Raw genomic sequence first — 27,746 nt, forward strand, 5'->3', positions numbered from 1 at the left:
TTTGTAATTCTTTTGTCTATTTTCATTTTTTCCCCCTTACTTTTAGGCTATTTCCTCCTGCTATTTCTAGTCCAGGTTAAGGTAGGAAACCAGAGAATCAATTGTTTCTAAAGTATAATGTAATCTGGCTTCACCGAATAATCTTAATTATCTAGAATTTTAAAAAGTAAAAATAGAACTTCTAGGGGCTGGGACCCTGGGTTCCATCCTCAGCACCACATAAAAATAAATAAATAAATAAACATTTTTTAAAAATAGAACTTCTAGATAAACAAGGTGCTAATTATAATTGTAATTTACAACAGAGAATCCTTAAAACATAAAGAGCACATTCTGCAACTCCTTCTCCAAACCCTGGAAATAATGAATAAGCCATCTTGGAGACAAAGCCAATATATATGATTACATAAAGTCTAGCATGTAGCAGTTGAAGAACATGAAATGGAAGATGAATATTCTAAAAGCTCATGGAAGACAGTAGCAAAGGGTATATAGACCTAAGGTTAAGGAGAAAGTCGTGGTTGAGTTTATGACGGAGTTTATAGTTTAAAAAGACAAAAGAAATGTTGCCGTGATGGATGGGAAGTAACTTAAAAGGTATAGCCAGAAGGAAGCAGCACCCTTCAAAACTCAGGCATAAATACCTGTTCACAAAAAGAAATTTGAACAACTGCCATTAAAATTGGGACTGACGGGAAGACACTTGGAAAGATACTCCATAAAACAAAAGTATCAGCATATTGGCTATACAAGGGTAAAATACGTTCCATGCTCTCAAATGTCACCTTTTTTTTTCTTGCTCTTCCTTCTCTATTTTGTGGGATGCAACATACGTTGAAAAGAGATGGCAACACCTATTTAAGAGCTTGACAAACTCTACCATGGCATCTTCTTTAGACATGTTTCCCAGGGCCGCCCATTCTCTCCTATAAAGAATAATAAGAAAAGTTACCTCCCCTTAACAGAATAAGAGCTTGATTTAATTTAAACCGCAATGTGAAAATTTTTCAATTATAACTAAAAGAATGATTCTAACGTAAGCAAAAGGTTCAAAACTCCCAAGTTTCAACAATCATGTATTGACTTAATAAATTATGCCACAATCTAAAATTTAACTTCATTGCTGTTAATTCCCATATGATGAAAAGTTGTCTATATTTTGTTTTCCTTATATCGTATTTTATCCTTAACTGAACAAAATACTTTGTGTATTCTTTTCTGGCACAACTCAATAAAGGAATCAATTACTATGTATTATAAAGAACTGTTTTTAATATTTAGGAAGAGGCAAATGAAATTGTACTTGTCTTATGTTCATAATCAGATAAAAAAACATTAATATTTAGCCATAAACATCTCTAAGCCAAAAAGTAGAATTAATATCTGAGGACTCCAGAAGCTGCAAGCAAAAATGCTTCAGGTCTTAAACTAAAGACCAATTATTTACATCTTAAACAATTTACATTGTATTCTTTCCCAGCTTTGTTCTTATTACATTTATTGTACAACAAAACACTGTTACCTCCTGTCATTCCCCAACACATCAAAGAATCCAACTTCAGGACAAGTGTCTGGATTATATGGGCCCATAAGAACCTGTTTATGTAGTGCCACAAGCTTCAGTTTTTCTTCGTAAGTTGGATGAAAGGCCTTGCCATCCTTTTCTATAACAAAAAAGAAATACAATGGAAACAATTAGCACTGACAAAATACATAATTCCCAGTATTATATGCTGAAGCTTTGCTATAAGGTATGTCACGAATTGCCTTTAATAGATGTAAAAACTATTAAATCCTTCATAAAATGTGAATTATTTCTTTAAAGGCAACTGGCAATATTTACTATAGAGTAATGCATCTGTCAAACTGCAGTGGGGTACACATAAATAAATGTACCACTTAACACTTTTTTTACACATATTAAAAACAATGTGCACTGGGTGAGGTGGTGTACATCTGTAATCCCAGGGGCCCGTGAGGCTGAGAGCGGAGGATGGTAAGTTCAGTCAGCCTCAGCAAAGGCGAGGCAATAAGCAACTCAGTGAAGACCCTGTCTCTAAATAAAACACAAAATAGCTATTTTTTCATGTACTTGTTGATTGATTGTATGTCCTCCTCTGAGAAGTGTCTGTTCAGGTCCTTGGCCCATTTGTTGATTGGGTTGTTTGTTCTCTTATTGTCTAATTTTTTGAGTTCTTTGTATACTCTGGATATTAGGGCTCTATCTGAAGTGTGAGGAGTAAAGATTTGTTCCCAGGATGTAGGCTCCCTATTTACCTCTCTTATTGTTTCTTTTGCTGAGAAAAAACTTTTTAGTTTGAGTAAGTCCCATTTGTTGATTCTAGTTATTAACTTTTGTGCTATGGGTGTCCTATTGAGGAATTTGGAGCCCGACCCCACCGACTGTAGATCGTAGCCAACTTTTTCTTCTATCAGACGGCGCGTCTCTGATTTGATATCAAGCTCCTTGATCCATTTTGAATTCACTTTTGTGCATGGCGAGAGAAAGGGATTCAGTTTCATTTTGTTGCATATGGATTTCCAGTTTTCGATGTTCATAGCAGCACAGTTCACAATAGCAAGACTGTGGAACCAACCTAGATGCCCTTCAATAGACGAATGGATAAAAAAAATGTGGCATTTATACACAATGGAGTATTACTCTGCATTAAAAAATGACAAAATCATAGAATTTACAGGGAAATGGATGGCATTAGAGCAGATTATGCTAAGTGAAGCTAGCCAATCCCTAAAAAACAAATGCCAAATGTCTTCTTTGATATAAGGAAAGTAACTAAGAACAGAGTAGGGACGAAGAACAGGAGAAGAAGATTAACATTTAACAGGGATGAAAGGTGGGAGGGAAAGGGAGAGAGAAGGGAAATTGCACGGTAATGGAAGGAGACCCTCAGGGTTATACAGTGGAGGGGGTAGAGAGAGAGGAGGGGAGGGGGGAGGGTGGATGATGGGAAAGGCAGCGGAGCACAACAGACACTAGTATGGCAATTTGTAAATCAATGGATGTGTAACTGATGTGAATCTGCAATCTGTGTATGGGGTGAAGGTGGGAGTTCATAACCCACTTGAATCAAAGTGTGGAATATGATATGTCAAGAAATTTGTAATGTTTTGAACAACCCACAATAAAAAATTAAAAAAATAAAACACAAAATAGCGTTGGGGATGTGGCACAGTGGTCAAGTGTCCCTGAGTTCAATACCTAGCACCCCCACCCCACAAAAAAAACAGTGTGCAAGCCACGCATGGTGGCACAGCCTATAATTCCAGCAACTCAGGAAGCTGAGGCCCTAAGTAATTTACTGAGACCCTATCTCAAAATAAAAAAGGCTTGGAAAGTGGCTCAGTGGTTAAGCACCCCTGGGGTTTAATCCCCGATACCAACAAACAAACAAACAAACAAAAAACAATGTGCAACAATCTTTTTTGTCAGTTTTGGAACTGAGGATTGAAACCAGGGGCACTCTACCACTGATCTGCATCCCCAACCCCTTTTTTAATTTTTAATTTTGAGAAGGGATCATGCTAAGATACTGAGCCTAGACTCAAACTTGTGATTCTCCTACCTCAGCCTTCTGACTTGTTGGGATTATAGGAATGTGCCACCACACCTACCTGCAACAATCACTTTTTTTTTTTGAGAGAGAGAGAATTATTTATTTATTTATTTATTTATTTATTTATTTATTTTTTAGTTTTTCGGCGGACACAACATATTTGTTTGTATGTGGTGCTGAGGATCGAACCCGGGCTGCACGCATGCCAGGCGAGCGCGCTACCATTTGAGCCATATCCCCAGCCCAACAATCATTTTTTAAGAGTTTTTTTAGTTGTAGTTCGTACAATATCTTTATTTATTTATTTTTATGTGGTGCTGAGGATTGAACCCAGTACCTCACATGTACTCACAAGTGCTCTACCACTGAGCTACAGCCCCAGCTCCTAAAACGGTTTTTAAAAAATAAGTTTACATCAACTACTTTTAATATTATTAAGCAACCAGCATACATACAGTTTAAAAGGCTATATTCAAAACATATCCAACTACTGAGACAGACATAATATGATACAAGGAACTCTAAAATCAGATAGCTTAGATAATTTTAAATCTCATTTCACACGTCCAAGAGATTTCAGTTAACCTCTCAGTTTGTTCATCAAGAAAGTGAGGGTCATACTGCTGCTTTCAAGGTACTAGGACATTATTATTAATAATAACTATTACATATTTTGCCTTCCTTCAATATTATTGTTATCTATGGCAGACTTCCAAGAGAATCAAGATTGAAGCCAGCACTGGGTACAGTAGCACACACCTGTAATCCCAAGACTTGGAAGGCTGAAGGCAGAGGACTACCTACAAGTTTTAAGTTCAGCCTCTGCAACTTAGTTGAGAACCTGTCTCAAAATAAAAAATGAAAAAGATGTAGCTCAGTGGAAGAGCATCCCTGGGTTCAATCCCCAGCACCAATCAATCAATCAATCAATAAGAAAAAGAGTGAAGCCAGTTTGACTTGGGAAGATTTAACCTCCACTAACATTCAAAAGCTGTACAAAACTGGGGCTGGAAAAATGAGAAATCTTTTTTTTGGAGGGCGGGGGGTGGGGTGGGGTACCAGGGATTGAACTCCTGGGTACTTGACCACTAAGCCAGCCCTATTTTGTATTTTATGTAGAGACAGGGTCTCACTGAGTTGCTTAGTGCCTTGCTTTTCCTGAGGTTGGCTTTGAGATCCTCCTGCCTCAGTCTCCTGAGCTGCTGGAATTAGTGTACACAACCAAGCCTGGCTAAAATGGGAAGTCTTTGAAGAATACTGCTTCTTTGATAAATGGAAACATTAATTATTAGTTGATTCCAATAAGAACAGACTACCAAATTTCAATAAAGGTAAAGTAGTATATACGAACTACACATTTAATTCATTTATATAGGCATGACCATAATAAAACCACTAATTAGTAAGAAAAATAAGAGTGCTAAGATATACACAGGGAACTTGAAGAAAAATACAAAAGTTGATAATAAATATGCAAAAGGATATTCAATTTCACTAGTTCAGGAAATGGAACTTTAAATTATGAGATATCAAGACTCCCTCCTCTCATTAGATAAAAAAAGTTAGGTAACATCCAGAGTTGGTAAGAAGGGGACAAATAAGGACCCACTCTCTCGTATACTAATGCTGAAAATATAAACTGTTTTTAAGTTATCTAGATCAACAATTTGGTAATATATTTCAAAATTGTAAACATGTATGCTTTCCACATAAAAGTAAATAAATAAAGGCATGTTGTCCATCTACAACTACAAAAAAAAAAAATTTTTTTTTAAATGTACATGCCCCCGGGCTGGGGATGTGGCTCAAGCAGTAGCGAGCTCGCCTGGCATGCTTGCGGCCCGGGTTCGATCCTCAGCACCACATACAAACAAAGATGTTGTGTCCGCCGAAAACTAAAAAATAAATATTAAAAATTCTCTCTCTCTCCCTCCCTCCTTCTCTCACTCTATCTTTAAAAAAAAAAAAAAAATGTACACGCCAGGCTGGGGATGTGGCTCAAGCGGTAGCGCGCCCGCCTGGCATGCGTGCAGCCCGGGTTCGATCCTCAGCACCACATACAAACAAAGATGTTGTGTCCACTGATAACTAAAAAATAAATATTAAAAATTCTCTCTCTCTTTAAAAAAAGTATACACATTAATGTTTGAAATAGAATACATCATTCACATGTAATTTTAAAAAAATGTAGATGCCCTATGATATAGTAATTTCAATTTTTATTACATAGCCTTGATAAGACTCCCAAATATATAGAAGGAAACAGATATCAGAACTCACTGCAGCACTGTTACTAGAAACAAATTAAAAGTTCATCAATAAAAGCCCAGTGAAATAATGTGGTTTATTCAGACTGTGGTATAAGTGAAGCAGTTTCGATTATTTTTTTTTCTTTTTTCAGTCACTTTATTTTTAGAAATCTGTTACAGAATCTTAGTTTATTAGATCATATTAACAAATGAGTCGTATAATTCAATAAATAAACAAAAAGACAACATCAAGTATCATGACTTGTCACATAATGGGCTGTTTATATTGGCCCTGGAAATCAAGAGTTAGTAAGAATATCTTTCAGAGATGAGGAGAGAGGTTCACAATATAAATAGAAGCAAGAATCTAAAGGAAAGTCCAAAGAAGTAGGAGAACTTGGAAGTAATGGTAACAGTAAAAATTATGTAAACTTGTCTCCATCATTAAATATATGGTCAGGGCTTGTGGTAATTTTTTATGAACCTTCAGTGAAAATAGTACAAACAATCTGGCCTTAGGACAGCCGTTTATTTTTAGGTTTCCAATTCAGATTTCTTTCTTATCCCAGAGTTCAGCTCTGAGCTGTGGCATAGAATCATGGAGAGGGGGTGCTCAGATCACGTTATTTAAGATGATATGTCATGAGCTTTGTAATGTTTTGAACAACCAATTTAAAAAAAAAAAAGCATAAAAAAAAATATGCAGCCAATTTGCTTAGATGTAATTCAGAGAATCTGAATCTTTGCTTACTAGATTCTTTGAATTTCACATCTTTTATTCTGTGAAAGAGGATAATAATACCTGTTACACAGACTTCATGTAAAGTTTCAATAAATTAAAATACTTATAGGGCTCAGAATATCTCCTGGCACATAGGAAACATGGATTAAAATGATTTATAGACTTTCAAGTCAGACTAAAAATGTCTTTGGGTCAGTAATCACTATGAAGTAGCAAAGTAGATGCAATCTTCTCACTGCTTCTGTTATCATGTTCAAATATTTTAATAGTAGTATGATTTGCATATTGGAGAAGACAGATATGGGGTAAGAATTATTATCAGTTTCGATTAAGTGAAGAAAGGCAAGCAGCAGAAAACTAATCATAGCAAAATGCATTTGATCAATTCTAAGCAACCCGACCCATCCCTTAACATCTCTAAAGTGAGATTAGATTTTTTTTTTAAAGTTGTAGATGGATAAATACCTTTATTTTGTTTATTTTTTTTATGTGGTGCTGAGGATCGAACCCAGGGCCCTGCACATGCTAGGCAAGCGCTCTACCGCTGAGCCACAATCTCAGCCCCCGAGATTAGATTTTACAATATATATTTTACAGTTCTGGCAGTTTTCTTTTCTTTTCTTTTCTCCTTCCTGTCCCCTGCTCCCCATGGCAGTGCTGGGGCTCAAACTGAGAGAATTCAGGACCTAGCATGTGCTAGGCAAGTGCTCTACTGCTAAGCCACAGGCCCAGCCAGTTTTTCTTTTGTAACGGCCCCTAAAGTAAGTCTTAGAACTGATGAACCTGTTACACAAACCTAACATTAGTGTAAATGCAAAGAAAAAGATCTAGAAGGAGCCACACTAAGGAGATGAGAACAAAGTGGGAGAAAGCAAGAATTAGAAGTGGTCAGAGAGAATTTAAGTCTTCCTTACAATATTTAATCTTTCAAAGAAAAATATCTAGAAGGACAAACTAAACAGTTAAGAAGAACTGTCTCATGGAGCTGGGGATGTGGCTCAAGCGGTAGCGCGCTCGCCTGGCATATGTGCGGCCCAAGTTCGATCCTCAGCACCACATACAAACAAAAGATGTTGTGTCCGCCGAAAACTAAAAAATAAATATTAAAAATTCTCTCTCTCTCTCTTTAAAAAAAAAAAAAAGAAGAAGAACTGTCTCTGGAAAGTGACTGGCAACATTGAAGGGTGGGAACTGAACAAGTTTCCCCATTAAATAATACATGAAGGGCTGGGGCTGGGGCTCAGCGGTAACGCACTTGCCTGTCATGTGTGAGGCACTGGGTTCAATTCTCAGCACCACATGTAAGTAAATAAAATAAAGGTCTATCAACAACTAAAAAAATATTTTTAAAAATACTACATGAAAAAAATTCTTAAGCAAAAACTCATTTGATACGTGGGGGAAATTTTCTTTCTTTTTTGGTACCAGGAACTGATCCCAGGGGCCCTGAGCTACATCCCTAGTATCTTTTTTTTTTTTTCCCCATACAGGGTCTTGCTAAGTTGCTGAGGCTGGCCTTGAACTTGTAATCTCCTGCCTCAGCTTCCCAAGCCATGGGGTTACAGGTATGCACCACACCTGACAACCTGACAGTTTGGTCATTTTAAAAATATTTTTTTAGGGCTGGGATTGTAGTTCAGATGTAGAACACTCGCCTAGCACGTGTGAGGCACTGGGTTCAATCCTCAGCACCACATAAAATAAAGATGATGTGTCCACCTATAAGTAAAAAATTAATATTTAAAAAAAATACATAAATGTATATAAATATCTCCCAGAGCTGGGCGTGATGGCACATGCCTGTAATCCCAGCTGCTCGGGAGGTGAGTCAGGAGATCTTGAGTTCAAAGCCAGACTCAGCAATGGTGAGGCACTTAGCAACTCAGTGAGACCCTGTCTCTATATAAAGAACAAAAATAGGAAATAGGGCTGGGGATGTGACTCAATGGTTGAGTGCCCCTGAGTTCAATCCCCCACCCCCCAATTTTTTTTTTCAAGCTAGGGGTATTGTCTATCCATCTATACACACAATATTTTTTGCCATACTAAGGACTAAGCCCAAGGGCAGTCTGTGACTGAGCAACATCCCTAGCCTTATTTATTATTTATTTTTTTAAGTTTGAGATAGGGTCTCACTAAATTGCCCAGGCTGGTCTCAAACTTGTAATCCTCCTGCATCAGCCTTCTGATATGCTGGGATTACAGATGTGTATCACCACACCTAGCTCTGTGTGTGTGTGTGTCTGTGTGTGTATCTGACAAAATTATAGTGACATAAAGGAAAGATTTTAAGAGTTTACTTCTGACCTTAAAAAAAAAAAAGGGGGTTATACGTAATAAAGTACACTTATTATAACTCATTAGGTTAGGACAGTAATTCTGTTAAATTCCACACAGTACAGGGTACTTGATGTTATCTTTCATGCTAAAACCAACAAGCCTAAAAAACTGTTCTTTATTTCTCTTCCCAATGAAATCTTTCTGAAATACAGCCTTCAATTTTATATCAAGAAAAATGGTGTTATCACTGTTCGATACATTCATTAATTACAAAAAAAGAAAAAAGACCTATTCAACAATAATGCAATGCTTGAATTATATTAATCCACTGAACAGACTATAAAGCTATTAAAATGATTATTAAAATAGGCAATTTAGTGAGACCCTATTAAAATCTTATAATTGGCCTTTTATAAGGCCAATTATAAGATGAAGAACACGTTGATGACGTAATAATTAAGTAGAATGGAAAATTATGTGCTACACTTTCAACAATGTAAAATGCCTACAATGTGACCATATACCCAGAGAGAATATAGAAAGATAAAATTTTTAGAAATTGGGAAGCTATACTTATAGATCACTTTTTAAAAACTGCAATATTTTTCTTACAAAATTAGCTATAGAGAATTCTATTCTAAGATGTTGTTGGGTTGTTAAAATACGTAAAGCAATAGTGGTTACTAATTATATTATTTACCAAAAGCCTATCTTCAATTTCAAAAACATTCATCCATTCATCTTAATTTTAGACATATTAATGACCAAAAGTTTTCTTTTTTCTTTTTTGGGGGGAGTGGGGGGGTAGTGGGGCAGGGGTACTCAACCACTGAGCTACATCCCCAGCCCTATTCTGTATTTTATTTAGAGATAGGATCTCACTGAATTGCTTAGCACCTCATTTTTGCTGAGGCTGACTTTGAACTCCTGATTCTTCCTGCCTTAGCTTCCTGAGCCACAGGGATTATAGGCATGTGCCACCATGCAGAGCTTCTTTCTGTCTGTCTTTCTTTCTTTAAAGTTCTGGGGATTGAACTCCAAGGTGCTCTGCCACTGAGCTACATCTCTAGCCCTTTTTATTTTGAGACAGGCTCTAAATTGCCCAGGCTGGCCTTGAACTTGCCATCCTTTGATTCAGTCTCCAGAGTGGCTGGGATTATAGGCATGTGCCATTGGTGCCTGCCTTAGGTTTTTGGTTTTTTTTTTTTTTTTAAATAAAAAAGGCCTCAGTTTATATCATTGTATCTTGAGCTTTATATAAGAAAAAAGTGCTTGCTAGTGATTCAAGAAAAAAAAATGTAGTGAGCCTGAAAATGACGAGAGTACAGTATTTTCACCTTTTCTAAAAAAAAAAAAAAAAAGATATAAATTTGATGAAAATGGTTGTATTAACCTAAATTATTGTCAATAAATACAAAATCAGAACTGTGAATGTGGCTCAGTGGTAGAGTGCTTGGCCCAGGTTCAATCCCCAAGCACTGCAAAAAGAAAAAATAAAGAACATATAAATAAGATAAAATCAGATGGAATCTTCTCTGGAAGGCTAATCACTTTTCAAACTGCTCAAGTAATGGCAATTTTCAAACATACACACATTCTTTTTGTGGTAGGGAGATGATCTGAGATGGACTAGTGGGTGTGAAAAGTTTTTCTTAATCTACAACCATCATAAAAGTTATTTGTAAAATAGCTTTTTTTAGTATTATACAATAACTTATAATATTCATAGGTTAGAGTCATATTTTTTGATAAGTAGTATAAATATAAATGGTAGTCAGGGCTGTAGGAGAGAGAGTATCCTTTTCCCACTAGAAGATAAATATACTTCATTTTAAGCATCTGGTAGTTCCAACTATATGCAGTGGATTATGGGAAATGGAACATTAAACAAGGAAACTACCCATCATTTAGCAAAGTGTCAGTTTAACCCCGAGTACCAATAGGAGGGTAAGAGCTAGGTCTTGGGAATGTTATATTAACATAAGCCCATTTTTATGACTGTCAGAATTAAGGACATGTTACAAATTAGAAAAATATTTTTTAAAATGCATTTTCAGTGTTAGCCCTGGTCAAGTATTCTCCTGAGGATTACACAAAACAGATTTGTCTACCATGATACCCCCCCTACCCCCATGCTCAGCTACATGTTTTGCTCACATGCATTAACCACCAAACCAAGCCCAACAAATCTCACTAAAGAAATCAACTTCAGCAGGGCATGGTGGCACACACCAATCCTAGTGAAAGACTGAGACAGGAGGCCAGTCTCAGCAACTTAGCAGGACCCTAAGCAACTTAGCAAGACTTTGTCTCAAAATACAAAATAAAAAGATCTGTGGAGGGCTGGGGATGTGGCTCAAATGGTAGCACGCTGGCCTGGCATGCACAGGGCGCTGGGTTTGATCCTTAGCACCACATACAAATAAAATAAAGATGTTGTGTCCACCGAAAACTAAAAAATAAATATTAAAAAATTCTCTCTTTAAAAAAAAAAATGATCTGTGGATATGGCTCAGTGGGTAAGGACCCCAGGGTTCAAATCCCTGATATAATTAAGAAAAAAAAAAGAAAGAAAGAAAGAAAAGGAGGAGGAAGAGAAGAGGCAGAAGAAGAAAAATCAACTTTATGGGTCAATTTTTGTGACAACAAGCAAAACTGTACCTCCACTCTTGTGAATTTCATTGGCATTTTCACTCAATCTTTTATATACACTTACTATTTTTAAGAATCGATCTATAATCATTCCTTTATACCTTGTTATTGAATCTTTAAATTAATCATTATTTTCTTTTTCTTTTTTTTAACATACACACCCTTATATTTTTTAATATTTATTTATTTATTTTTAGTTTTTGGCGGACACAACATCTTTGTTTGTATGTGGTGCTGAGGATCGAACCCGGGCCGCACGCATGCCAGGCGAGTGCGCTACCGCTTGAGCCACATCCCCAGCCCCAAATTAATCATTATTTTCTATTAGGAAAAAAATTTGTCTCAAAAAAAATTAAGGAAAAGAAAACATGACAGATGTTAATACCAATAATTATTTTGGAAAGACTGGATTATAGATTAATTGTATTTTCTCTATTCATTTTTTATTTTCCCAAATTTTCTTCAATAAGCATATATATCCCCCGCCCCTTTTAAACAAAAGCTTTTTTCCTTTTTCAATGCACTTTTAAAAAGTCAAAGCATGGCTCATTGGAAGAGTGTATACTTAGTATGTACAAGGACCTGGGTCCAATTCCCAGGAACAAAAAAAATAAAAAGTCAAATCAATGTTATCTTCAACCTTTGGGGCAAAGTGAAAAGATTAATTATTCTCCTGTGGAATACACAAAACCCAGGAGGCTACGCTAATCCTAACTACCTTTAATATAGCATATGCTACCGATGTTCTAAACTTCAAAGAAACAGAAAAATAAAAATGCTTTTTACCATTTTGGACTGGGTTGTGGCTCAGTAGTAGAGCACTTGCCTAGCTCTACCACTGAAGCACCGTGTTCTATTCTCAGCATCATATAAAAAAACGAATAAATAAAATAATTGTAATCTGTTCACCAACAACTAAAAAAACAAAATAAGAAAAAGAAAATACTTTACCATCTAAATTGCCTGGCAAATTATTAGTATTACAAAAAGAAAAAAGGCTTCTCTCTTTTCAGATGACTCCAGTTCACATATCACAAGGGTTTATTTAGTCTTTTTTAATTAGGTAAGATAGTTAATCACTGCAAAGCTATTTAGTTCTATAGCAACCAAAACTAAACACAAAAATATGTTCGTAAAGAAGTTACAGAGCTAATTTTCAGATGCAAGTGTGAAAAGATCCTTATTCTGATCAATGAGAAAGAAGTATTTCTGTTACCTTAAGAAGCATGACTGCTAAGCTAGCCCTTCTCAACTGAACTAAGATCACTAGCTGACATTTATCTAGCAACAACCATAAAAAAGTTCCTTTCCATTTCTATAAAACTGAAAAGCAATAGGTTAAAAATCTATTTTACCTAAAGGAGCCTGACTAAAGTCCCTAGGGGCTGGTGAACTAGACCAACTCCTCCCACAGCTCCTGTTCCCCATGCTGGGGATCAAACCCAGAATCACACATTAGGCAAATGCTCTATCACTGAGCTGCATCCCCAGTCCCCCACAGCTAATTTTTTATGAAGCCTACAAGTTAAAAACGATTTTTACCTTTTTAAAAGGGTTACAAATAATGAAAAGCAAAAACATAAAACAAAGCATATGCAACACTCACTATATATGATCCTTAAACCCTAAAGTATTTACTATCTAGCCTGTTATAGGAAAAGCTTGTTAACCCTAGACTAGAGGAAGAAGTAAATTCAAAGGGCCAAAATGATTTCCAGGAAGTTTTAAAAACGCAAATATAAATAAAAAGTTAGAAAACATACAAATAAAACATCCAGTTAACATAATAGCCTGAACACACACATTTATCTCCAATCATCAATGAAATCCCACTAAAAGAAATAAGCCAATTTACAGAACTCTGAAGAAGTTCAGAAACCAAAGGCATCAGATTCTTAATAAACAAGAATTTGTTTTAAAGTCTATATAAGAAGTATACGGCCACTTTCTATCCCATTTTGTATAATAACCCCAAACAGGCAGATGGTTACCTTGCTCCTATTTCAGCAGAGGGCTTTATCTTTGCTATAGAAAATAAATCGTTCCCAGTCTAAACTTTGGTGCCCAAACAAATGTGATAGCAAAATACAAATTTTTAGAAAGGCATGGTTTCAAAAACTGTAATCCTCATGCACTCTCTTCTCAAGAAGCTACTGTGGGCATGCATTTCCAGTGTATGTGTAGTAAATAGTAAAACAAAGGAAAACAAATGATTCAGGTAAAAAGGAATATGACAGAACAGAAGGTTAAAAGTAATCAACTTCCAGGATGACACATGGGCAGAAGAAAACTAAGACTGAATCAAGAATTTAAGGGCAAAAAACACATGACTTTTCTTTTTCTAAAAGATCTTAATTGCTTTTTTGGGGGTACTGGGATTGAACTCAGGGGCACTTAACCACTGAGCCACATCCCCAGCACTATTTTGTATTTTATTTAGAGACAGGGTCTCACTGAGTTGCTTAGCAAGTGCTTTTGCTGAGGCTAGCTTTGAACTTGCGATCCTCTAGCCTCAGCCTCCAGAGCAAACTGGATTATTATTATTTGTGTGTGGGGGGCTGGGGATCGTGTGTGTGAGGCAAGCACTCCACCAACTGAGCTATATTCCCCAGCCTGGCTGGCTTTATTTTTGATTGTAGAGTTGGAAGTATGTCCTGATGTTAAAAAAAAAAAGGGTAAGTTAACCTGAGGATGAAGAAAACAAATAATTGCCTCTACATGAAAGACAAAAATTTGTTCAAGAACCAAAATGCAACCAAAATACATGTTCTGTCCCAATTATAAATAATATAAACAGCCAACACTAATTCGATCGATCATGATTAATTACAGTCCAATAAAATTGCTGAGGATGACCTCAAATTTTTGATCCTCCTGCCTCAGCCTCCTAAGTTGCTAGGATTACAGGTTTGCACAACCATACCCGGTATAAAACCCATCCCTTATTAAAATAAATCCCTATTAAAATTAAAAACATGGGGCTGGGGTTGTGGCTCAGTGACAGAGTGCTTGCTTTACATGTGTGAGGCACTGGCTACAATTCTCAGCATTACACAGAAATAAATATAGGTCCATCAACTAAAAAAATATTAAAAAAAAATTAAAAACACATCTTCACATTTTTTAATTAAGAAAAAGTGTAATTCACAAATTCTTATACTATTTAAAAGAAAAGACTAATATAGTACAGAATGCCTGACTCAAGGAATATGAAACACTTTGAAAATTACTTAGCAAAAGTAAATAATAAAAGTTTTAAGACTTCCTCCCCATTAATTCAACACACCCACCATCAATTTTTGGCAATTCCTCCTTTTTAACAACAAATGCAGCTGCCAGTTGTCAGGTACTGTTTAGAGAATGTGTTGTGTATATATGTGCCTGTGTATATATGTATAATTTTTGTAATTCTTACAACAACCATTTGAGAAATGAAAGCACAAAATGTTTAAACAATTAAACAGCGGAGGGAGAAAAAACAACCCAGAAATATTGACTCCAGCGCTCACCTTCTAAATACTGAGTCACTGTGGCTCTCAACTTAGTTAAGTGATAAAAGTAAACATCTTTCTGGGTTTTGGCTACATGATTGTGTTCACTTTATGAAAACTCAGGAAGCTATACACTTGGAATCTATGCATTCTTCTGTGTGACACAGGAGAGGCCTCAAGCAAATTTTAAAATCATTTACATTAAAAAATACACGGGGGTGGGAGGGTGCTGGGGTTGTGGCTCAGCGGTAGAGCTCGCCTAGCGAGTTCGGGGCCCTGGGTTCGATTCTCAGCACCACATAAAAATAAACAAAATAAAGGTGTTGTGTCCAACCACAACTAAAAAATAAATATTTTTTAAAAAATACACACAGGGGCTGGGAATGTGGTTCAAGCGGTAGCGCACTTGCCTGGCATGTATGGGGCACTGGGTTCGATCCTCAGCACCACATAAAAATAAAATAAAGGTACTGTGTCCACTTACAACTGAAAAATAAATATTAAAAAAAAAAATCTTAAAATGGTACTACACTGCTGGGTATGGTGGTGCATGCCTGTAATCCCAGTGGCTTGGGAGGTTGAGACAAAAGGACTATAAATTCGAGGCCAGCCTCAGCAACTTAGCAAGACCCTTTCTCAAAATAAAATCTAAAAAGGTTTCAGTGTGTGGCTCAGTGGTTAAGCGCCCCTGAGTTCAATCCCTGGGACAACAAAAAAAGGCACAACATATACACCTGTAATCCCAGCTACCTGGGATTACACCCCTTTTTTCCTATACATGTTGTTCATTGAGGAAACTGGGTGCCCATGGTGCCTTCCTTCCCAATAACTTGGGAGGCTATGGAGGACTCATTTCTGATGGGCACGTTTACTTAAGTCCATTAGGATTCTCCCTCAATGCATTCAGATTTTCAAAGCCAAAAGCAATATTATTTAGGAATTCTCTCACACTTATTTTACAGACATTTGGGACTTTCTCGAACATGATCATGTTTAGAAAACCAACTTGGATCTTTCCATTAGCCTTTTATATTTTCATGTAAATATAATGAAAAAGTTCAATGTGATAAGGCAACTAGCTAGGTTGCTTTGAATATTCTCTTCAGCGTATCACCAGAAAACAGAGGTCCCATTTGTTTTTATCTCCTGGGGTGCAAAGAACTATATTTGGAATCAGACAGACTGAGAACCAATCTCACCTCTTACAAATAAAAACTGAGCATGGTGCGGTGGCACATGCCTGTTATCTCAGGTAGTAGGGAGACTCAGACAGGAGGATAACAAGTTTGAGGACAGCCTCAGTAACTTGGGAAAAAAAGCCCACAGCAACTTAGGGAGACACTCTCAAAATTAAATAAGGGGGCTTAAAAGGGCTGGGGATATATATCCCCAGTAGTATATCCTTGGGTTTAATCCCCAGTACCAGAAAAAAAAAAAAAATTAGAATTAAATTTTTAAAAAGGCTTGGGGACGTAGCTCAGAGGTAAAAGACCCTGGGTTCAATCCCAGTGCCAAAATAACAACCGAGTGGCTCAGGCAGATTCCTCACCAGAGAAATGAGAATTACACCTTTACAAAAGGGCTCACAGGAAGATTAAACAAATCTTGTATACAGCTTTCACAATAGTACCTAACATTTAGTGAACATCTGCTCAACATATTGGCAATCATTAGTTTGGAATTTTACGTTAATGTAACCAATCTAACAACTTAATGTAATGTGGCAATAAAGTATTAGAGACAGAAAAATCCACCCTCTTCATAAGAACTCTAAAAACCAAAAATTTACTTCTGCAGGTCAACTTCATCCAAGAAGCATAAAACCTATATGCTCTGGGTCCCTTCAGTTCTCTAACAACAACAACAACAACAAACCCACCACCACAACAAAATACTTAATTTTGCTAAAATTGAATTAGGCCAACTTTGTTCCATCCTTTAAAAACCTTTAATGGGGGGCTGAGGCTGTAGTTTAATGGTAAAGTGCTTGCCTCGCATGTGTGAGGCATTGGGTTCAATCCTCAACACCACATAAAAATACATAAAGATACTGTGTGTTCATCTACAACTAAATAAATATTAAAAAAAAAAACCTTCAATGATTTTTCACCAATATTCTGACAAAAAGGACCAATTATTTACAATAGCATTCAACTCTTACGAGGATCTGAATTAAATCTTTAAAGCCATCTCTCTCCACCAAACTACTTCCTACTTGTCACTTCCCAGACATATGACTTGGCCATTCGGGTTCCTGACCTTCCCAATTTAATGAAATGGCACCACTACCTCAATCTTTCATACTACTGTCACTGGGTCTTTAACTCCTCTTTAGGACTTATAGGACCTAATAGATCCTAATGAGCTATTCACTTGCAGTGGAAAACTAATTTAAAATATTAACCATAATTAAGGATGCAATAATGGCTAAAATTTAGGTGGTAAAACATTAACTTACATTTACCTGTACTTCCACCTATTATTTCACTTTTTTATTTATTTCTGTGCAGTGCTGGGGATGGAACCCAGGTCCTCACACATGCTAGGCAAATGCACTGAGTTACACACCCCAGACTATATTATTTAACTTTTACCTTCACAAAATTAAGAGGGTAGTTGACATACAGGCTCAATCATTGGCCTATGACTACTGTGATAAGATTACTTTTACATTCTTCCTTTTTCTTTTTTAAACAGTTATTGTATATGTCTCATATGCTGCCAGTATCTTCATTGATATCTCATGTAATGTTCCATGCAGAAAGGTAGCTTTTAATTGCTAAACAGTTACTTCTCTTGTTTAAGTATTTGGATATCGCTTTGAAAAATTAAGAAATGAATGAACCATACCAACCAAAGAAGCTTTTGTTATTAAGGTGACTCAAATTATGGATTTAGGCTCCCCAAATTATGGATTTCCCCTAGGATTTCTCCCACTCAATAAAATAATGTTAGGTTTAGATCACTAAAGCTTAAATCTGAGATATCAAAGAACTAGAATCCAGAGGTTCCTGACTTTCAAGGCAATGCTATACTCCACCTTATACAGTACTTTAATCTTTCAAAGTAGATGTTACTACTATTTTCAAATAAGACAAACTAAAAAGATGAAATTACCCATTTTGCTTTTAGTCATGTGGCAAAATCAAGAATTAAAAGTTGATTCCTTTCTACTCTTAGTATCTATTACAATACACTTGATTGGAAAAATAAATTCCAAGAATAAAATTTTAAGGTAGAACATAGTTTCCCGAAGTGTACAGAAACTACTAGATTTGCGTGTGTGTTAATATATCATACCACAGCAAACTCTAAATTCAAGCCAGTGACCTCAGAGGTCAAGTGATCCAAAATCCATTAGCCATTATTAATTCCCCAAGCTAGCAAGTATACAAGGGCTGAATTCATTGTGTAATGACAAAGAATATTTCAAGCGTAAGCTTTTTAATAAAAAACGCAATGAATTCGGAATGCTCAAATGTTCTGTATGATTTACAAAAGAGAAAGCTTCACTAGTTAGCACAATTAAAGTTATTTTGAGAGAAAACATGTCATTAACATGTATCACTAAGCTGAACTACTCAACTTCAGCCAGTAAAAATGTGTGCTTTAAAAGGTACTCCTTCTGGGAAAACTGTCATAAATATGCTGTTCTGGAAGGTACGTGGAACCTAGCAACCACTTTTAAAAAGTTTCATTTGTGGATGTCTCTCCTTGCCCTCCACCCAAGAAAGACATAAATATCTTTAAGAATCAAACTAACGGTCATTAGTCTTTCCTATTTACAAAACCATGTGACTGATCTCTCCATCACTTGACTAAGTGAATCACCCACTTTAAAGAAAATAAATAAATAAAACACTTAGAACAATATTGTTCTAAGAGAAGAGACATTTCAGTTAATTATGCGACGGCACAGAGGGTACTTTTAGGCTTTACTCTGAGAATTAATTCTTCCACATTAGTTACTAGATACAATTTTAACCATTCAGAAGCTACTAGAACATTGTGGACATCTCTTCAGAATTTGACAAGGTGGAAAGCATAAATGAGTCTAACACTTTACTTTTTTCTCTTCCACATCAATACTGCCAGGGGACCATGTCCTATAGTTGCCCAGAATGGCTGGAATGGGTATGTATGTGGAACCTATTGAAAAATTTCTTCCACTTTAGGAAAAGGGTAAAAATCGGTGGAATCCTAGGTGGCAAACCATGGGAAACAGGAAAAGGAAAACATAGGTAAAGAAAAAAAGCAATCCCAGAATAGGATCCTCTGGGATCCTCTGGGAGAAAGGTTTCATTCTTCCATCCTGGCTCACGGAAAAAGGAGAAGCTAAATCAGGTAAAATGCCCCGGTAACCTAGGGGAGGCGGGACTCGACTGCTAAAGCAAGGTTCCAGGCCCCTCAGGGGTGTGACCTAGTCCAAGCTAATAGTGACAAACTTCGGGTACCCCCAAGGAGGGAGCCCTGCTCTGGTCACCGGGCCTACCCTGGGAGGTAGGAATGAGATTCGTCCGGTCACCCTAGGGACCACAGCCCTGGCTCCCGGTGCCGAGCAGAGGCGGCGGCGCGGCTCACCTCGGAAGAAGCGCAGAGCCAGGCCGTACAGCTCTTCCAGGCCAAAGCCCCAGCGCTGCTCCAGCCGCCGCGCCTCCTCCGCCGCGCCCCCAGCCGCCGCCTCCCCGGACTCCGGCTGCTCCCCTGCGGCGCCCGGGCTCCGGCCGGACCCAGGAGGCGAGGGCGGCGGCAGTGGCGGCGGCAGCAGCGGGGCGCCCTCTGCGCTAGGCCGCTCCTCCGGATCCGGACTTAGCGTGAGGCCGTCGACCGATACCTCAAGGCGCTCGGCGTTCAGCACCGCCGCCATCTCCGGGTGCTGCGCCTCCTCGGCGGGGACAGGCGGCGGCCACGTATCGACTTCCTGCTGACCTCTGACCTCCGCTTGCCGACACCGGAACTTCCGCTGCTAAGGAGGATCCTGGGCCCCCCAGAAGGGCTGAGGCCTGGTGCCCCGCCTCCTCCGGAACCGTCGATTACGCCCCCTCCGCGACCACCCGCCGTCGCCTCATCTAAAGCTGGTCTCCACCGCCTCTCCCAGCCATCACCCGGCACTCTGTGATGCCAGTTCTTGCTATGAGCGGCTGCTACGCCCCCAAACCCCCCGCCCACGTCCCCCAGTTGGGTTCAGCGGCTATTCAGAGACCGTCAGGGGCGGGGTCAGAGGAGACCCGCGCCAGGGTTAGTGCCGGCAGCGTGGCTGTGTAGACGGGCAGGCGCCCCCACCCACCTACCCGCCAGGACAGAGACCCTTCACTTTTTGTAGAGGATTATGTGGTTGGAGGAGCTCTTTTTGCCCACCAGTTTTGTTGGTATTTACAGAAACTTTGAGGAAATGAAAGGCAAAATACTTTTTTTTTTTAAGAGGAAACTGAGGACTGCTGAGAAATTAAGTGGCTTCTCTGTGTTGGTTGTAGATTGTTAGAACTTCTGGTTTTGCAGGAACTGAACCTCACGTAATTTAGGGGACTCTTACTGGGGGAAAAAAGTACAAAACAATAGAAGCAGGAGAGTAGGAAAGTGAATATATTTAGAACGAGAAAGAATTCACAAATGACCTTTTTAAATAACAAGACCCACAGATCTCACACACATAACCGTAATATTTTTACTGCTTCATACAAGGTGTCCAAGAACCCCCAAATAATCATTGTTTTTAAAGATCAAAGATGTTCTTGATGCATCACTTGTGTTCTAAACTTTTGGGGCACCATTTATGATCATTTTTCTTACATTTTGGGGGGGTTGCATACTTTTGATCACCTTTTTCTATGATTATTGTTTTGTAATATTTTCTATGAAGAAAGGAGAAAGATCAGTCTTTGGCATGGTTGACTAATTTTTTATTAATAAGTGTAAGTTTGAGCTTCACAATTCCTATGTACTTCTTTAGCGTTATTGTCAAATTTGGGGAAATCTATTAACTTTCCCCATATGTAAACTAAGATATGAAGGTCGTTTGGCAGCTTCAATGGCAATTTTGTGTGGGAGTGTTTTTTTTTTTGTTTGTTTTGGTACCGAGGATTGAACACAAGTAGTTAGTCACTGAGCCACATCCCCCATTCCCACCCCTTTATATTTTATTTTGAGACAGAGTCTAAGTTACTTGGGGCCTCTAATTGGTTGACACTGGCTTTGAACTTGCATCCTCCTGCCTCAGCCTCCCAAGCCCCTGGGATTACAGGCATGTTCCATGGAGTCCAGTTTGTGTGTGTGTGTTTTACTGGAGCTCAAGAGTTTTTTCAGGACAATATTTATCTGCTGTGTTCAGACAATTTGATCCATTAGCATGAATAAAACATATAACTTCACATAAAGACAGAACAAGAATTCTAATACATTCTCTTTTTGCATGATTCACATAAAACCAAAATAAGTATGTTATAGTTTAAAATTGTATATATGACATTATTTAGTAGATTACTGATCAGTGAGAACTTGCATTTTGATGAAGTACTGAGAGAATTGATCTCTCTACTTAAAATTTTTCACTTCTGGCAATTGGAAGACATTTCTATAGAATAGATTCTCCTTTTCTTTCAATCTTTGTTTCTCCTCCACTACCTGTGCCGGGCACTACAGAGTTCTGCCCTCTGGCCCTGGACTTTTGTGGCATGGCACTAACTGAATTGTCAGAATGGGTAGTAGATGTATTCCAGAAAGCCATTCCTACGCCCACAGTGAGCAATCATTTAACAACTTGTGCAAAACACTTAAATGCATGCTACTAAAACCCAAGATATATATCCCTTATTCAATCATTGTTCCCTTAGCCAAATCCCTAAAAGATGTTGATCATTCCAGGACCTCCTAACTCAGACCAAAAGTGTAATGAAGGGAAGTCAGAAACAAAAAGACAGCAATCAGATATGTCTTCTTCTCAAAGGTTTTAAAGGCATTTTGTACTACATGTATGTACTACTAGGGCCCCTCTGGGGTCTTAGAAGGAGTCTATGCAAATAAGGAAGCATGAAGCTTGAGTTTCATTAACTTTATGATAAGCCCACTTGTAAAAGACTCAAGATTAATTTTAACTCCAGTACCTGGATTCTTTCTATTTAGCTTGGATGTTTAGATCTAGCTTAAAAATAGATAGATATAAGACCCAACCTCCAAAAAGTCATAAATATATTCTCTGTTGTATCTAACTCAGTGTCTTACCTTTAGTATTCAGTAACTGTTGCAGGAGATAATGAAATGGGTGAATACAACCTGCTTTTTGGAATTATAGGTTGTTTTCTACAATTAGCATTTATTTTTTTATTTAAAAAATTTTAGGGCTGGGGTTGTAGCTCAGTAGTAGAGCACTTGCCTAGCATGTATGAGGCACTGGATTCAATCCTCAGTACCACATAAAAATAAATAAATGAAATAAACGTATTGTGTCCATCTACAACTAGAAATATGTTTTTTAAAAATTAGCATTTTGGGCTGGGGTTGTGGCTCAGTGACACAGCACTTGCTTCGCACATGTAAGGCACTGGGTTCAATCCTCAGCACCACATAAAAATACATAAACAAAAAAGTAAAGATATTGTGTCCATGTATAAATAAAAAAAATATTTTTAAAAAATTAGCATTTCTTTTGTAATCAGAAAAAAGGTTTTTTTTTTTTTTTTCGTATCAGGGATTGATCTCAGGGGCACTTTACCACTGAGCCACATCCACAGCCGTTTTTCTATTTCTTGAGACAAGGTCTTGCTAAGTTGCTTAGGGCCTAGTGAAGTTGCTGAGGCTGATTTTGAACTTGTGATCCTCCTCCCTCAGCTTCCCCAGCCACTGAGACTTTAAGTGTGTACCACCAAGCCCAGCAAAAAAAGTTAATTTAAAAAACAAATATTAAGGGGCTGGGATTGTGGCTCAGCGGTAGAGCTCTCTCTAAAAAAACACAAATATTAAAACTTGTAGAATATACCTAGAGAGCTAAAATATGATAGGAAATTAATCATCATTGATATTTTTTACTATTTTGGAACTTAACATATTAAATATTACTGAAAACTCCAAACATCCTCCATACTTAACATCTAAACCTCTTCCTAATAGTACCACCAAGGACCATCCTGAAGGTGGTTGTTCTTAAGAGTGACCAGAAAAGGCCTAGACAATACAACTTCCTTTTAACAACTCATTATGAAAGATGAGTTCCAGACATTCACTATAAGAAGAGGTGCATGAGAATCACCTGAAAGTTGTTAACCTGCAGATTCTGATCCAGCAAGTGTGCAGGGAGGCCCAGGAATCAGCATTTATTTCTTTCTCAGTGCTGGGGATGGAATCCAGAGCCTTGTGCATGCTATACAAGCACTCTAACACTGAGCCACACTCCTAACTCTAGAGAACCTAATATTTCTAATAAGCTTTCTGGCAATGCTGATGCTGCTGTCTACAGACCACACTTTGAATAGCAAAAGTCTGGCAAACTTTTTTCCTCACAACTTTAGAGTGATATAATTCGTATGTAATAAACTACAAATACTAATGTTTGTAACTTAGATTTTGACATATGCATATGCTTATAAAACTATCACTACAATCAAGGTAGCATAGGGGCTGGGGTTGTGGCTCACCGGTAGAGTGCTCGTGTCGCACGTGCGAGACCCTAGGTTCGATCCTCAGCACCACATAAAAATAAATAAATAAATAAATAAAGTGAAATAAAGGTGTTGTGTCCAACTACAACTAAAAAATAAATATTTAAAAAAAGATAGCATACATATCCGTCACCTCATTTGGTGTCCTTCCCTCCCCAAAGACTTTTCTAATAGGCATTTGTTACAATTTGTCACAATAGAATCTGACTTCTATAAACAGTCCTGCTTTTCCATATCTCTGTTTTTCATATGTAAGGATGCACAGAGAATTTCCAAAAGGCATATTTTCTTTTCTTTTTTGTAATACTTTTATATATTGTTTTCACTATATATATATATATATATATATATTCAACTACTATATATCTATGTGTGTGTGTGTGTATATATATATATATATATATATATATATATATATATATACAACTGATATATATCAGTTGTAGTTGGACATTTATTTATTTTTATGCAGTGCTGAGGATTGAACCCAGTGCCTTGTGCATGCTAGACAAGCGCTCCATCGCTGAGCCACAATCCCAGCCCCTTCACCTTTTTAAGTGGGGTTAGTCCATTTTTTTATTTGTTAAAAAGGCATATTTTCTGAAACCTTTCAAATATCTTCTCAAAGCCAGGCATAGTGGCACATCCCTGTAATCCCAGCAATCGTGGAGCCTGGGGCAGGATGATGGCAAGTTATAGGCCAGCCACGACAATTTAGCAAGATCCCATATCAAAAAATAAAAAGGACTGGGGATACAGCACAGTGGTAGAGTGCCCACTGGGTTCAACCCCCAAAATTCCCCCAAAAAACAAACATCTTCTCCAAATTTGTTCTTATATAAAGGGTATTTTTTTCAATATTTATTTTTTGGTTGAACACAATATCTTTATTTATATATTTTTATGTGGTGCTGAGGATCGAACCCAGGGCCTTGCATGTGCTAGATGAGCGCTCTACCACTGAGCCACAACCCCAACCCTAAAGAGGGTATTTTAAACCAGCCAACTTCACTGTGTAATTTCAGTTGTATCCTGTTATGGCTTGAATCTTAAATGTTCCCCAAAGGCAAATATGTTAAAGGTTTGGTCCCCAGCTCCTGGCACTATTGTGAGGTGATAGAATTTTTAAGAGGTGGGGTCTAGTGGAAGGAAGTTAAACTAATTGGGGATGTGTCTTGAAAGGGATATTGGAATTCTGGTCCCTTCCTGTCCTTCTCTTTGCTGCCTGGCCACCATGAGCTAAGGCAACTTTACTCCACCATGCACTCCCCTTATGATCCTGTGCTTTGCCATATACCCATAACAACAGAGCCAACCAATGATAGACGGAAACCATGAGCCAAAATCAGCTGTTCCTCTATTTAATGTGATTTATTTCAGGTATTTTGTCACAGTAATAGAAGCCAACACATAACCCGTTCTTCAATGATTTTCCGCTGAACTGTTATCATTTCTGAAATGTTTCCTAATGTGTCTTCCCTAAGCCATTTTTCCCTTTTTCTCGCCACATATTTTCATCTCTCTGCTAAATATTGTTAGGTCATCAGATAGGAAGCAAGTTCAATTTTTGGTTTCTTGCTTTATCTCATGAATTAATAATTAGTACTCAGTAAAATTTTGCAGTTAGTCTTATTTAGTAATTCAGAACACTTTAGTGGTAATAATTAGGTTATGTTCCTTGACCATAAGCACCTGGAGTACATAGGCAGTTTCTCTGTACTCACCATAGTCCTGAGCCCAGTATGGGAAATGTGGTAGGCACTCAGAGTATTTTGTTAAATGAATAAATGAAGATATAATTACATCAATTACATAAAACATCAATTCAGCTCAACTTACATTTAAGGACTGGCTTGTATACCAGGTACTGAAGGAAATACAAAGGTGAGTGATTGTGCTGTCCAACTTCAAGCCATCATGGTCCAATAAGTAAAACCATGTCAGAGCACTAGATAGGGCAGTGACAGACACTGTTCATGCTATTTGTTGTGGACCTGTACGTGGCCCATGTCAAATGATAAGTAGATTTGAATCTATCAATTTATATTGTTATCTGGCCACTTCTCTTACTGTGTGGCTTATAAATAACAGAAATTTATTTTTCACAGTTCTGAAGGCTAAAAGTCAATTTGATGACTGGTGAAGGCCCATTTCTTGGTCCATAGGAGGCCATTAACATAGAAAAATATAAAGAAAAAGAATCTTGTAGAATTCTACCACCAGTTTTTATTAACACAGGTCATATGAACATATGAATGCCATTATTTCCTAATGGGATGCTTTTCTGTGCCAGCCCAGAGGAGGTCGCTGTTTGAGAAACAAAACCCCCATCCCCCACCCCTCTATGCCTGGAGCTGGCCAAAGCAGGACAAGATTTACATCCAGTCTCTTGGCAAGGGATACAGAGAGCTCCCCAAAATGTGCCAATGTGTAGGCACACAGGCCTGTAATCCCAGTGACTCAGGAGACAGAGAAAGGAGGATCACAATTTCGAGGATAGCCTCAGCAACTTAGCAAGGCCCTGAGCAACTTAGTCACAAAATAAGAATAAAAAGCGTTGGGAACATAACTCCATGGTAGAGTACCCCTGGGTTCAATTTCCAGTACAAAAAAAAAAAAAAAAAAAGATAAACGCAAAATAGAAACACTGTTACCTGCCTATTAGTAAGAGAAAAGTGACATACATTATGGCACATCCGTCAGTGCAATTCTAATGGCTGTTAATAATAATGCTCCAATATGGAAAGATCTCAAAAATATATTAGTGTTACAAAAGCAAGGCACAAGACTGTGTTTATAGTATGATTCTTTTGGATTAAAACATTAATATAGATATTTTTAAATAGAAATATATGAGATAGATGAGGGCAGTTTAACCTTTCATTTTTTTATGTTTCTGTATTGTTTGAATTTTCTGATCTTATACATTATTCCCCCTAATCCAGAATTTCACTCTTTGTGGTTTCAGTTGCCCATGGTCAATAACAGTTTGAAAATATTAAGTGGAAGAGTCTAAAAATAAACAATTCAAGAGTTTTAAATTGCTTGCCATCCCACTTCATCCTGCCTAGGATATGAATCACTCACTGTTGATCACTTAGTAGCCGTCTCATCAAATCGATTATCACCATATATCAGTGCTTAGGTCCAAGCAACACTTACATAGTAGCTTAAAGTGACCTCATGATGCTACCTATGTCATTCATCTCACTTCATCTTGTCACATAGGCATTGTATCATCTCACATCATCACAAGAAGAGTGACTATACCTTAATAAGAATTTTTTAAAATACCAGTGCACATTTTTAAAAATATTTTTAGTTGCAAATGGACACAATACCTTTATTTTGTTTAATTATTTTTTTTAATGCGGTTCTGGGGATCAAACTCAGTGCCTCACTTGTGCTAGGCAAGTGCTCTACCACTGAATTATATCCCCAGGCCTTTTATTTTTTGAGACAGGATTTCATTAAATTGTTTAGGGCCTCCCTTAGTTGCTGAGGCTGGCCTTGAACTTACAATCTTCCTGCCTCAGCCTCAAGAGTCACTGGGATCAATGGTGTGGCCCACTGTGCTCAGTATTACATGCATTATATTTTAAATGTCACTGAGGATAGTCTGGGATTGATGGGATAATGGCTGATTTTTAAAATATTTCTATTATGTACTTTACTGTGTTTTTCTAAATCATATTTTTTCCAAGTCTTTTACTACCACGGCAGCTCTGTTTCCTAGAGCCTGACACATGGTAGATACTGAACAAATATTTGTTCAGTGGATGAACAAATAAGAAAATACAGAAGCATTTCTTCCTTGCCTTCATTTCCCTCTCAAGACTATTTCTTTTTTTTTTAATATCTTTATTTTATTTATTTATTTTTATGGTGCTAAGGATTGAACCCAGGGCCTCACACATGCTAGGCAAGTGTTCAACCGCTGAGCTATAACCCCAGCCCCCAAGACTATTTCTTGAATTGAATTAACTGCACCAACCCCTCAAATGCTCTTCCAATTTCCAAAGAGCAGCTTTATCTTAAGCATAATTTTTTGCAGCTGACTTTTCCTGTCCAAAGCACAACCATTTTCAAATATTCTTTTTTTTTTA

The 27,746-nt window shown here is 37.6% G+C and overlaps 1 protein-coding gene across 1 annotated transcript in view; it reads right to left on the reverse strand.

Annotated features, from left to right (window-relative positions):
* Nucleotides 1-19,896, reverse strand: part of Acbd3 (acyl-CoA binding domain containing 3) — a 37,816-nt gene extending 17,920 nt beyond the window's left edge. Inside the window, exons 1-3 of the mRNA XM_046419534.2 lie at nt 19,571-19,896; nt 1,523-1,664; nt 786-926 (exon numbers count right to left, since the gene is read on the reverse strand). Coding sequence (XP_046275490.1) covers nt 786-926; nt 1,523-1,664; nt 19,571-19,856 — 569 coding nt within the window. The 5' untranslated portion in view covers nt 19,857-19,896. The remainder of the gene's footprint in view (nt 1-785; nt 927-1,522; nt 1,665-19,570) is intronic.
* Between the last annotated feature and the right edge of the window lie 7,850 nt (nt 19,897-27,746).

This window comes from Marmota monax, unplaced genomic scaffold (genome assembly GCF_021218885.2).
Source record: "Marmota monax isolate L192 unplaced genomic scaffold, Marmota_monax_Labrador192_F-V1.1 WCK01_AAM20220418_F8-fsc00153, whole genome shotgun sequence".
Taxonomy (NCBI): domain Eukaryota; kingdom Metazoa; phylum Chordata; class Mammalia; order Rodentia; family Sciuridae; genus Marmota; species Marmota monax.